This window comes from Nomia melanderi, chromosome 13, assembly GCF_051020985.1.
Source record: "Nomia melanderi isolate GNS246 chromosome 13, iyNomMela1, whole genome shotgun sequence".
Taxonomy (NCBI): domain Eukaryota; kingdom Metazoa; phylum Arthropoda; class Insecta; order Hymenoptera; family Halictidae; genus Nomia; species Nomia melanderi.
In genome coordinates, this window is record NC_135011.1 from 9,318,765 (window position 1) to 9,332,694 (window position 13,930).

A 13,930-nucleotide genomic window follows, 5' to 3' on the forward strand; every position below is an offset into this window, starting at 1 on the left:
TAATCTATCGGGTCATCTTGCAAGTAATGCAGCTCTGATATGCGATACTAGCCTTAGCTGAACCTCTTAAGAGATTTCAGGAAGCATTAGGTATTTCACCTCTTGGCTCGTAATATCGGAGTCGTTACGGAGATTTTAGGTAGATGCTGATAAATATGGAAATTTGTTGCTTTTATGGTGCTGACTTAAGGAACTTTCTTTTTATTGATCACTTAACATTTTGTAATGTACAAATTATGTTCTGTTAGAAGTGTGATAATTTACAATTTACCGCAAGTTTTGAGTAATGTATAGGATAGTGGAGTAAATAATACATTTTGGATAATGTAACATATGAATATAAGTAACTCTGACAACGTATAACAGACTATAATATAATTGAAAGCGATAATTTAATAATTATTTTTATTTTCATTACTTTAGTGCGATATTATGAAGTACTCAGATGCAAACTTTAACCTCAGAAACACTAAAATTAATTGCCATTTTTGGTATCACTATTTGCAATTTCGGAAATATTTCAGTGACACTGAAAATTCGAGATGTTTTAATAATTATATTCTTAATTTTGGAAATATTTCAGTGAATATCAAGTTCCAACATTCAAATCACATTGCGGAGCACAAGAAGAATCCTCAATTGTCAGAGGGAACGAGTTCTCCAGCTCGATACGCGAATCGATGGGGCAATAATTGTTTCCCAGAGTTATATTATCTGGCAGAAATTGTTTCCTCAATTATTATAATGATCCCGATGGCGCGTTGCCAGCGGAGTGAGTCGAGGGGCGACGTACAAAAGCATCCCCCAAACGGAAATTCTTTTTTCAAGCATCCGTTCGCGTCTCGGATACCTTGGCATCGTTCGCAAATCCTGGCGTCGCGTCGCGTCGCGTCGTTCGCAAAATATGACGGTGTGTCCGCGGATCGGGCAACAAGGTCACCCGTCATCCCTTTGAAAGCCCGAAAGCTCGTGGACGACGGTTTTCGGCGGCGTGTGTCCTAGACAGAGGTCAGCTTCGAGTTTTTCGGCTGGCCGAAGGAAGTTAGTCGTTCTTCCGTCATAGTTCAGTCTTTATTGTCTCCTTGTGTTGCAATAAAAATGATATACACCTGACCCTTGATTTGCGCGAAAATCCGTTTCACATGGATTCGTTTAACGCAACTGGAAATCGCGTGAATAGAGTCCGTCGATATAAAAGAAAACAAAATATTGGGAGGAAAAGCTGGTATACATTTTAGAGATATATATTCATTTCGCATAACCAAACAAAATAAATCATAATAATTATATTCCAGAAGATGAAAGTATATTTTATTTTGTGTTACTAAATGTAGACCAGAATATAGAAAATTATCGCATAAATAGTATTCTAATTTACTATATAAAAAGGAGACTCGCGTGAAGAAAGTTCGCGTAAATCGAGGGTCAGTTGTACGCGTGACCAATGCTAAGATATACTCGTACAGTCCGGGTTTCACCTTTCTTTTTTTCCTTTCGCAACGCATCGGCTGTCACTTTTCTCGAAACGATTTCTCGACATTTACGCAAAATGCGATCGTGGCAGATAATCGACGCCGCGGCGATTTATGGGTTGATTTCGGATGGATTCGATTGGCTTCGTTCTACTCGGCGAGTTTTAATTATGCTGGGGGTTTTCGGAGTACTTCGGAATACATTAGAACCCCGTGTAATGCGATTAAAGAATTCCTTGTTTGTAAACGATTTCACGTTTACTAATCTCGCGTTGGTAATTAATACGAAAACTACTAGACGGGTCAAAATGACCCCTTCCTGATTTCTTCTCTTTGTAATTATTAAAATGATAACAGATGTTTCTCTGAGAAATTATTAAAGAAGTTGACGTAGCAATGCGCAAACGGAATTGAATATCAATTGTAGTCTGAATAGATGTACTTTTTGAGTTTCTGTGGAGAAATTTCAAAAAGTCAATTTAACTGCTCGGTAGTTCCAGTGTTAACTGGTCCAACTTCTTTTTCTGATTGTATTGCTTTCTTATGAAAAATTTCACTTTTATGGTTATCATTTAATAATATTCTTATTGCTTTATTGGGGGTTCTATGTGGTTGTTGTTCTAGGTTGTACGTTGGTGTGATAAATTGTTATAAATGAATTGGTATGGGGATGAATTAGACTTTGATCTAATGATAAAGCAATAAAGCTGGATAACTTCTTGTTGGAAGTAATTGTTTAGACTGACATGTTTCGAATTGTTTGTTTGGGTATTTTTTAGTAGAAGCTGGTCGTTGTTATTTATAGTTATTATAGATAATGATTATTAACGTAGATAATTGATTAAGTATAGTTATTTTAAATAAATGATTGGAGCGAAATAAAAATAGTGTATTGAAGATAGTGTCAACCCTTACCTTCTTATTATTTTCTTATTATTGAAGAATATATTTTCAATGACTGTGATATACTCCGCCTAAAATCTGTTTCTTATCATATTAAGTCACCTTCCTAATAAATTATTAAATTATTGAATTCAAAGCAAAAATTCAATTAAATAACATTCAAGTATGAATATTATTCACTTAATATCTAATTTTCTTTTCTACTCATAAATGTTTAAAATTTGCAATAAATTTATTTATAAAGCGAATGTCTATATACAGGGAATGAAGACTGATAATTGTATAAAAATGGTTGTTTCAAAAATATTGTAAGAAAAGTTCGATATAGAATTTCAAAAAATCGATGAAGATGTAAAATTTCCAACGAAATGATCCAAGCAGCTCGTCAGCACAGTAAAAACTTCAAACCCGTTTTTCCTCGAAGCACATTTCTCTTTACGGTGGATGTGACAACTCGAGCTACATTCAACTAATTGACTTCGAACGTTATATGGGTTCCTAATAAAATTCTACATCTGTTAACGGAGCATTTTTCAAATTTGTGCTTCCATTTCTTAGTTTATAAAGAGAGTGGAATGTTTCTTGCATAAAAGGTAACTCTTGTTTAAAGTGCTGCCACTTTTTTATTTTTAAAAATTTAAGAAGAAGCTCGAGTAGCAGATACAACATGAACATCATGTAAATAATAATAAATTTACTTTTAAATGTTATATTTATTCAGTTACCTTCGCTCTTCAATTATAAAAAGTTAATATACTTAAAGAGTCGATTAATTTATATAATTGTAAAGTCCATAATTTTCGTTTTGAAATTTACTAATTGCAAACTAATATTTTCTAAAATTTATGAATTACCTAAGTTATATAACATTCATAGAAGACTGTGTGCATAGGCAGGTAGTCTAGCATAAAGCAATCACGCCTGAATAAAAACCTGAATTTCTTCGATTAATTAACTATGAAAACACGAAACAAAGAAAATGAGTCATTATTTGTAAAATTTGCATCACCGTCACGAAACTTTATGCTTCGATTGTTAACGCTTTCACATCCATTTTTAAGTTTAATTACTCAGCATTCCAATCAAACTAATATTGTATTATATTTCAAAAGTGATGTGTAAAATTAAGCAACACTGAATGTTACCAATTTATCATCCCTTGTACCTTATTAACGAGATGAATCTCTTTATTAAATCATCCTATATAGACTACTTGTAGATAACATTTTCAGTATAAAAAAATGACTTTTTAAATTATTAAAATTTAAATTATCTTCTATTTCTATAATTTATTTCTCAACCGTTTTAAAATTCTGTCTAAAATATAATTATTTCATTTATATTCACTCAACACTTTGATTATCGACAATTCCTTATCCACGCTCGAAAATTCATTCTTATATTAACAAATTCAATGAATTAAATTTTATATTATTAAATTTCAATCCCTACGATAAATCTTGACGTCTTAACATTTCTTTCATTAAATCAATTGTTTCGCATATATTATTTAAGGATGCTGGTTCGACAAACAACACGTTAGTTCAAATAGTTCAATATGGCGAGTTGTTACACAAAATCCTTATTAGAATTATTAATGTCCCTCTAGTTACTACCGTAGGCTGTTTAACGATTTCATGATCTAATGCTCACCTTGTTCTTATTATTTATTAAAACAGTCGCCCATTAAGAGCAGCTGGAATGTCATAATAATATACAAACGGACGCACGATCATGCGGCTCGTAATTGTTACAGTGGCGAGCAGATCGGTATGCAGATGAGAAATAAACGTGCCGTTGAAGAACACACGTTAACGATGTGTCGCAAGCAACACTGTGATTTCGCAAACACGTAACAGCACAATTGCCCATTTTCTTCGTTCTTTTCGCATCGCGAATGCCGTGCTTACAATTAGTCATATCACGATAACAGGGATGCTTGAATGATTCCCACGTTTTATTAACACTTAAATCATCGTTCTGAGATATCTCCTTTCTCCATTTGCTTCGTAGATAGTTATTAAATACTCTACACATCCGTAGCAAATTGCTGTATTTATTTTGAAAAAATTCTATTAATGGTAATTATCGGTAAATTTGATAAGAGTATAAATCATCTGTTCATTTATTCTTCATCCTTGAATGAGAAACTCGCCAGTCTTTAAGAAACGGTACCCGAGATAATATACAGCCGTACAAATTTTTTGAAGAGTTTTATTGAAAAGTTTATAGGACAATTATAATTTTGTTTTATTCTACTTATAGGGAGAAATTTTTATTTTTATTAAACATTCTTACTTTAGTGTTAAAAAAAATTAAATTAGGCTTCTGTTTTTTTTAAATTTCTTTATATCTCCTTCTGCTTTTACCTATAAATAATTCAACGGTATAATTTATTAGTGACAATAATTTGTCCTTTTTTTATTGAGAAACTAAACATTTAAGTTAGAATTTAAAAATTTTAAATAATCGGGTTAGAACTAGACTTTTTCATTTTCACTGATATTCCAAATATTCAAAATACTTAGGATACTTCATTATTTAAACACTTTATTGAACATTAAATATAATCATCAGTATAAGATACCTTTTACGAGAAACTTCATTCTTATATCACTTCAATATACATTAATAAACAAACCAAACGGTTTCTTTATCTCGCTCTTACCTCGACACTAATACATCAATAACTCAATCAATATTAACAAATGAAAAATAGTTTCAACTTAATCCAGCACGATATCAAAACATTAGTAACAATTCCAATACAAAAGAATACTAATTAATCCATGAATAAATTCAAATTAATAACAGACCTCGTGTCAAAGTGATTAACATCGTTTGAATCATCTCAAAATATAGTATCTGAGCTTCTAATCGATCCTTCAACAATATAATCCGATCAGTTTCCCGAACTTTAATTTCACAAACTTCAGCAAATGTATGTCTGGATAGTAAAACCAGCTCGAAATTTCAGATAAAAATATTCACTTGAAAAGTGAGCTAATTTATTTGGGATGGACTGACAGCGAAATTGTTGAGGCGAGCTACGGTGATCGTTCGTGCTCGGTGTTCCCGGTAATGAGCACGAATTCGTGTCCCGAGTGATTGCCGACACCTAACCCAGACCGACGTAATAGTTCTTTGAAAAGTTCAATGCACACACACGTAGATACACACATACCTGTCCAGGGAAACCGCAACAAGGCTGTAAACAGAGGCCGCCACGGAAACGCCCTGTATATAAGCGACAGCTTTGCACATGAACCATCCCAGGAACCATGCTGAAACACAAGTCGACGGTTTAGTGTTTGACGCTGCGCGATGCAGTAGGTTTACGAAAGACAAGTCTATTTTTCATTTTAAAAGACTGCCTTCGCGCTGTAATCACGAGTCTATTTTTCATTTCAATAGGCTGCCGTCGTGTTGCAATCACAAGTCTATTTTTCATTTTGAAACGCTGTCTTTGTGTTGCAATCACGAGTCTATTTTTCATTGTAAAACACTGTCTCCGTTCGTGTCAGACTCCTCCATTTTTAACGCTCCGCGCACAAGCTTTTAACATTAGAACTGCCGAGCATTTAATACGATTCATATGTAATCCGTGTAAAAACTGTGACAATAGATTATTTTCAGTTTTTTCGAATATTGATTATAGTATTGAAATGAAATTATTTATTTGTGAAATCATGTCGAATATTCCATGCTTTTAAGGTGTCAATAATTGGGAAACAAGGAAATCGAAGTAATTTTGATTGATACGTGGTTTTTGGAATGGTTTTTGAAATTTTATGCTATTTACATTTCGTTTCTTTCATAGTTTTCAAAGGTAATATTAATAAAATGGTACGAAACTTCAGTTGAAAGTAGAATTTATTCATTTATAAACCTTCGTTCGGTGAATATAAATTATTTTCAAATAATTATTTTCAAATAATTTTCAAATAATATTTACTTTATATATTTTTTTTTATGTAATTTCAAGTTATATAATGTATCATTTACCACATTATGAGTCATGCTATTAAATAGTTGATATACTGGTTACTTATAATTTGGCAGGTGATCATTTTCATAAAGTATATTGCTTAATCGTACAATAAATCATTATTACAATTTCTTTTCTAAAATTCGTAAGTATTTGAAGCAACACCGTCACGATGATAATTGCTCATAACTTTACATAATTTCCGACGAAATCGAATAACTTTTCTCAATCGTTTTTTCGATATTTGCGTGATATGAAAAAAACATATTGCAACGTGCATACATACAGATGCGTGTGTTGCTCAATATCGATTATCTGAAAAGTTGGGTTTAAGCATATAAATGGGAAAAGTAGGTGCCTAGTTGGAGCACTTGCTTTATGTTATGAATAGTAATGGCCACGCATAAAATGCCCACGCACTGTACATGAATTGGAACTTTCGTCGCTGCTAGTTTTATTATTGCTCTGAAGCGGGGAATCACCATTATTCTCGAAACATTTGGGGTGTAACTTTCATTGCAGAAGACAGTCGTGTAATAAAGGACTACTAATATTTTCTGTTAGCATGAAATATACATTACTATATTAGTAACAAGTAGTAATAGTAAAAATTAAATACTTAAAAATGATTATTATATTACGTAAAAATTATTATTATTATTATATGAATAGGAAAATATTATATTGTAAATTATTAAAGAAACAGTAATTTTTTAGTAAACGTAATCTGAGTATCATTGGTTAAACTTAACTAACGATATTTTGAAAAATATCTTTTGTATAAAATATAAACATTGATATTATTATATTTATAATGATAATAATAATAATTTATTATTATTATATTTAGTATGTGATTAATAAAAAATTAAAGGAATTATTGAAACTGATAAAAGTCATTCTTAATATGTTGCGCATACTTATTTACGTTGTTAATGCATAAGACATTAATGTTTACTAATCTCGAATGTGCATGACACAGCGTACTATTGGCAAGTGTCAAATAAAAAAGAATACTTAGAGTCACGTGCTTAGCTTAATTGCATAATAATCCTATTTTTTATCATAATCACACTGTAACTACGGCAAATTTAATAGAACGTGCTCATGTGCAACGCAAATTGACTAAAGTTGTTTTGCTTACGATTTATTGTCCTTCGAACACATCGCGTTCGAAAGTCAGTTATTCATTAATGAGTCACGAGCCCACGATTACCAATTTTAAAAAATGAAGGGAATGTATTATTTATTGCGTTGACTGTGTAATATCATTCATTTCCATAGATTCCAACGCGTATTCCACAGCAAAAACATTGTACTACAGGAATAAATGCTAATGTTAGTTACCAAATCACGAACAAATGGGTTTGAATGCAGCAAAGTAATTCTTGGTTTAAATTTTAAAATATTGTTTACAGGTCTCACTGTTGAAATAATATAGAATCATAAAATATTTCGTTCATCATGTTTGAGCTACGATGCAATGATCAATTATATGAATTATCTCATTGACAGTTGTAACAGGGTTGATATCGCAGGTATAACGAAACCTTTGACTCTCGAGCATCGTGCGCAAGGTGTTCATTTTGTTTTCCATGAGATTTTTTGTTACAAAAATATACAGGATATAACCGGCTAAAAAATCAATGTATATGAAAAGTAGATTAAAGTATTAAAAAATATCTTTTTTTAGCCAATTTCGATTTTGAAGTTGAATAATTATTTTCATTATATCTGTTATTGATTGAGTTTGGCCAATATAACTGCTGCAAACCATTTGCTTTTGACAAAATTCTTTTTTTATAAAGATTCATCATTAGGGAATATTTCATCTAGGGCTATCTGGTACAGTTATGAGAGAAAATAATCATATAAAGTGGATCATATGCAGGAATATCGATATGTTTATTTTCTCTGAACTTCTGGTAATAAGCATAGAATCATTTATCGTTTTATCTTCGGCTTGTAGATGAGAAATTGTCAACTTTCCTTGATTTTTAAATAAAACTACTATATACAATCCACATCATTATCATTCCTTTTAACTACATTAAAAAAGGTGAGCCAAAAAAATCGGTTTCTCCTCAAAACGATTAAAAGAGAGCTGAACTATTCTGATAACTTTCGATTAATAATTCTCTTGTTCGTTTATTATCATGATATCAAACAACTATACTCAGATTTTCTTTTTTTAACCCCTAACCTCATAACATCAAATAGTTTTATAACAAGGATTTCAGATTGAATTTAATGAATATAAATATTAATAGGTAGTCATCATAAATTGAAGAGAAATACAACACTATTTTTAATTCACCTATACAATAAACTTACTCCCTCAGTAAATACTCAATTTTTCCGACTAAAAAATTCTTAGCAATGAAACATTTGCAAAACAAAACACGAAGCAAATTATAAACCAAATAGATAGATGAATATCTCATCGACATTATGCTTTTATCAACAGCCATTTCTATGTTCCACATTTCTTTACCAATTCCCATTCTTCTCTCACAAGTAAAATCTGAATTTCCATTCTCAAGTTACGTTCAGACTCATTTCTCTAAACAAAATAACAAAATCACAATCCTAGAATGGAATAATTACGAATCAAAAAAATATATTACCTTCACACTAAAACTACCGAGCAGTTAAATTCACATTTTGAAATTCGTCTATAAAAACTCGAAAACTGCATCTATTGAAGCTTTAGTTGATTTACAATTCAGCTTGCGCATTGCTAAAGCAATTTCTTGAATGATTTCTCAGAGTAACATCTGTTATCTTTTTAATAATTGCAAAAGAAGGAATCAGGAATGGGTCATTTTGACCTGTCTAGTAGTTTTAGTGTTAAATAATACTTATAAAGTATCGTTACTTGATGTTTCTTTATACGATAACGTCATTTGTGGTATCGGTACCGATTGTACCACCCGCCAGGATCACCGAAAGTATTGTGTGAAGTGAAGGGTGAGCGCGAGGCCGCCTAGAAAGGAACTTCCCGTAGGCCGTAGATCAAGCGTTGCGCGAATAATTATTTATTCGACCGAATACGTAACCAGCCGGCACCGATAAGCCGCGTTGCGTGCGTCAAAATCCACTTCTGCGGAATAATAATTCGCGAGGCGAAGCGAAGGCGTGTGTTCGCGAGCGCGTGTCGTTCCTCTGGTGTCGGTGGAAGGTATTTACGCGTTTTCACGTTAACACGTTCAACGCCACGGGGAAATTCAGTTACATTTCACCTGCAAAGTGCACCTATCGACCTTTTTAACGAAATATTTAATTGTATTCTGTAACAAAGTGTATTGATTTTATAACGAAATATTTAATTACACTCTGTGACAAAGTGTATCGATTTTTTAACGAAATATTTAATCACACTCTGTAACAAAGTGTATCGATTATTTAACGGAATATTTCATTGTATTCTGTAACGAAGTGTATCGATCTTTTCGATGAAATATTTAATCCTATTCTGTAACAAAGTGTATCGATTTTTTTAACGAAACATTTAATTACATATCCGGTAATACAATGTAATGATTTTTAAACGAAATATTTAATTATATTCTGTAACGAAGGGTATGGATTTTTTAACGAAACATTTAATTCTGTAAGCTTCCAGTGGTTTTTAAAATGAAAAAGACGTATCTTTTTCCAACCAGTACAACAACAGCTAATGAATAAAATTATATTGTGATAGACAAAGATATTTTGGTAAACTGTACAAAAGGGAAGTGAACAGAAGAAAATATATTTTCTTATAAAAGTTCGCGTGTAAGGTTCGTTAAAATGTTTTCAACGAATGATGTTGAAAAATATGTTTCAAGTGCCAAGGCAAATAAATTAACAGAAATGTGATCTCGTTAGGGTTCGGAATTGTGGTTGGTACTTTTAATACGGCTCAAAATTCTTATTATTTTCCTCGTTATTATTTCTTTCTTATTATTTTTTAAACACACATTTTCTACATGGTATAATATTGTACTATCGAATGAATCAAATTTAATGCAAATTTGTTCATTTAAATAAAACACTGTTACTCTAGGAACATTTTACTTATATTTACGCTAATACAATACATGGACGAAAATACATCAATAGCAATTTTTGTAGGTGTAATAAAGAAATCATGATATTAAGGGTTAATTTACGATCTCGTTATATCGTGGCGATGACTGTACTATCGCATTGGCGGCGCTGAACGTGTTAACGATTATTTTATTGGCTCCTGATAATTGGGTGCGTTTCAGTGATCGGACATTTTGACGGCTAGAGGGTTTCGGACGAAGCTCGCGGCGAGCTAATGTGTCTGATCGCGCCACGCGACAAACGCTGACGCATCCTGCAATTAATGTAGAATCGATCACGCGCCCAGCGGTGAGAACATTTAATCATTATTGTGTCAAAATCAAAGAACTTTTGACAGTATTAAGATAAAACGACGAATTCTCATTAAATTAAAGCTGAAGTGTTGTAGAATAAGAGAAAACACTCAAAGAGCATGACGAATAAGTTTGGATCTTGAGAAAATTAATTAAAGTTAATAATTCTTGGAAACATTTTGTTTTTGTTTTATTTTAACACTAAACGTATTGACACTTTGTATATATCTATCACTGCCATAACCAATCAAACAACTTGTTACAAAATAAGAACAAGTTGGACGATACATTTTTCTTAGCGGAAACAGAAACAAAAGAAAAGAAAAAAAATTGAGAAACTGATTGGTCGGAAAATATGAGAATTGACATGACGCGAATTGAATGAAAGAAGAGAGAATTTTTAATCAAATTTTAAAACATCATGGTAGGTTGAGTGTTAAGGTTGAATTCTGTGATCAGATTTGAATTTAGCATTTCAGAATCTATCGGAATGTGATTATTGAATGAATAATAAAACGATTAAGTGAAAAATTTACGGTCGGATCTGTTTCTTTTTAAAAAATATCAACTTTAATTAATTTGTTTGGGGTTGAAAATTATTTGTCATGCTTTTTCGTACCTTTCCCCTATTCTACGATATTTTAGCTTCATTTTAAGAAAAATTCGTTATTATATATTAATTGTATCGAAATATATTATATAGTTTGATTGTGACACAATAACGATCAAATGTTTCCACTATGCACCGTCGGAATGAAACACCTGACACGATGCATTTCTCGTGATCGGTGGATTCATTTACACCGACTGCATTCACTACTGAGATCACGCACGTGATTCGCGCTGCGAGATTACACTCGGTGCTCGGCTCGTTGCTAGCCGGTGTTTTTCTCATAAATGGTAAATATCTGGGCGAAAATGAAATAGGTAACTGGGTTGTTGTTTTTTTGAAGCACACGTAACAAGGTACTTGGTCTTTTTATATTTGCAACAGTTCCAGAGAAACGTGACTCTCGATTTTTTTAATGGTTTTTAATCGGTTTCTGTTGAAAAGTGTTTTTTGTTATTCATTTTGTTATTAAACTATTGGGGCTGAAATCCTTTGGTGTTAAATAATACATAAACGCTCGCAAACAATTCTTTGTATTTATTTTTACATTCTAAGTTTTTAACCTTTTCTTGCGTTTTCGAAATATGTATATTTTAATGGGTTATCATATGCCAATGTCATCCAATTCATTCACAAAAAATTAATATAACAATCACTCGAATGTATAGATAATCGTTAAAATAACACACTAATTTTCTAATTAGATTTTAAGAAACGGAAATAAAATCTAAATTGAAAAGAATAATGTTAACATTGTCTTTCTGAAAAGGTTAAATAAAATACCAGATTTAAACAAAAACAAGCAAGATATTTATAACTAGATTCAAGAATTTCAATATTTAAATTTTCATTTTTATCAAATAATTTCACCTGTATCGAACGTACGAAAGCCCTCGCATATTCATCTTCCAACAAATTATGCCAGAGCTATATCCGCAAGATTGTGATCGATTACATTAGACGATGAAGGATAACCGAAGAGTTTCCTACGTAATAACTTCAGCAGAAAACAAATTCCACGTAGTCCGTTTATTCGCGACACCCTGTTATCGACAGGTTCTCGCATATATTGAAACGCAAGATGTCGCCGCCATTTTCATTCAATGCTGCACGCCGAAATATTCGGCTAGCACATGCATGCCCGGTGTAGAAGCAGAATTGAAACGGACTCGCCGAAAACTTTCGCGGAAGCAGCCAGAATTTCTATGTTACTTGATATTGGTCACAATGGCCCGTTTCCAAACTTTTTCGCTGAATAAATCTCACGAATGCGCGTGCATGCTTCAAGCATGATACTTCCGATGAAAAGTTCAGCAGCTTGGACCTTCCCTCGGAAACTTGAATCCGTGTTACTTTAGATGAATAATAAAACAAATTATTAGATGTTGACTTTAATTCTGTGGGTTTTGCAAATTAATTCTAAATTTAAATAACCTTTTTATCTTACCTTGGAATTTTTCGGTTTTATCTTACAGATAGAGGAAAGGCAGAGGAGATGTAGGGAAAATATGTTAAAAATTTCTTTTGTAGGTAAGGATTAAATTTATTTAAAAAATAAATAATTGAATTAATTAGTACTTGTGCAATATATTAGTAATAATGATAAATAAAGAAGGAATAATTACGTTGATTCTTTTCTTAAAATTTGATGTTAGTTGATAGTAGAATACAGATGTAAGCAAAATTTAGAGACAATTCTGAACTTTCAATGGAGAAAAATAAGAAAGAACGGACTACGGCAGAGAAACATTGTTTACGAAGAAAGAGGTAACAAAAAGACTCAAAGAAAGTAGAAAAAGAGTTAAAAATTATAGCGCATGGGTTCGTAAGGACTTGATCAGCAAAAGTTGAAGGAAAAAGAATAACACGCCCAGCAGAACTTTCAGAAAGATATCGAAAGTACGTAATACCAAAGGAAAGTAAAAGAAAATCATGGGAAAAGCTTAGGTAATCTAAACAATCGATTTTTTAGCAATATATTAGCATAAATAGATGTTTAAAGATAGAAAGTGATTCATATTTCTCAAAATAATATATTTCAATCAACAATTTTCGATAATAAATAATTTCACGTCTCAGAAGTGTTGATTTGTGAAAGTTTAATGAATGTCATGAATATGGAAAAATGTTGAAAAGAGATAAGGAATAAATCGAATAAAAATATCGGAGGAAAATACATATAAAATAAATGACAATAACACGATGACAGCGCCACTGTAATTATACACGTATCATGAATTATAAAGAACGAGATCCATTTTTGCCATCGTTTCATTGGTCGACGAGTTTGCCTTGTCTGCAGATATCATGATAAGCGAACCTAAAGAACCGTAAGACCCATAAAATGATGGGATCGGCGGTGCCATTATCAGGGGATTGACCAAGCACGATTATAAGGGGAGAAAACTGCAGTTCTGAAGTAGGTATAATAAAAATCCCGGTATAGTTCAGTGGCACGGAGCTTTTCATGCGGGGAAAGGTATATAAGAACGAGAACAAGACAGTACAAGAAAAAGTTTCATCGAAGAAAAGATTATTAATGTTCTATTCTACGAAATTAAGTGATTATCCT

The 13,930-nt window shown here is 32.1% G+C and overlaps 1 protein-coding gene across 1 annotated transcript in view; it reads right to left on the reverse strand.

The window, feature by feature from the left end:
• The window catches only part of SIFR (SIFamide receptor), a 108,510-nt gene that overhangs the window by 29,529 nt on the left and 65,051 nt on the right, over positions 1–13,930 (reverse strand). The window contains exon 2 of the mRNA XM_076373462.1: positions 5,560–5,659. Coding sequence (XP_076229577.1) covers positions 5,560–5,659 — 100 coding nt within the window. The remainder of the gene's footprint in view (positions 1–5,559; positions 5,660–13,930) is intronic.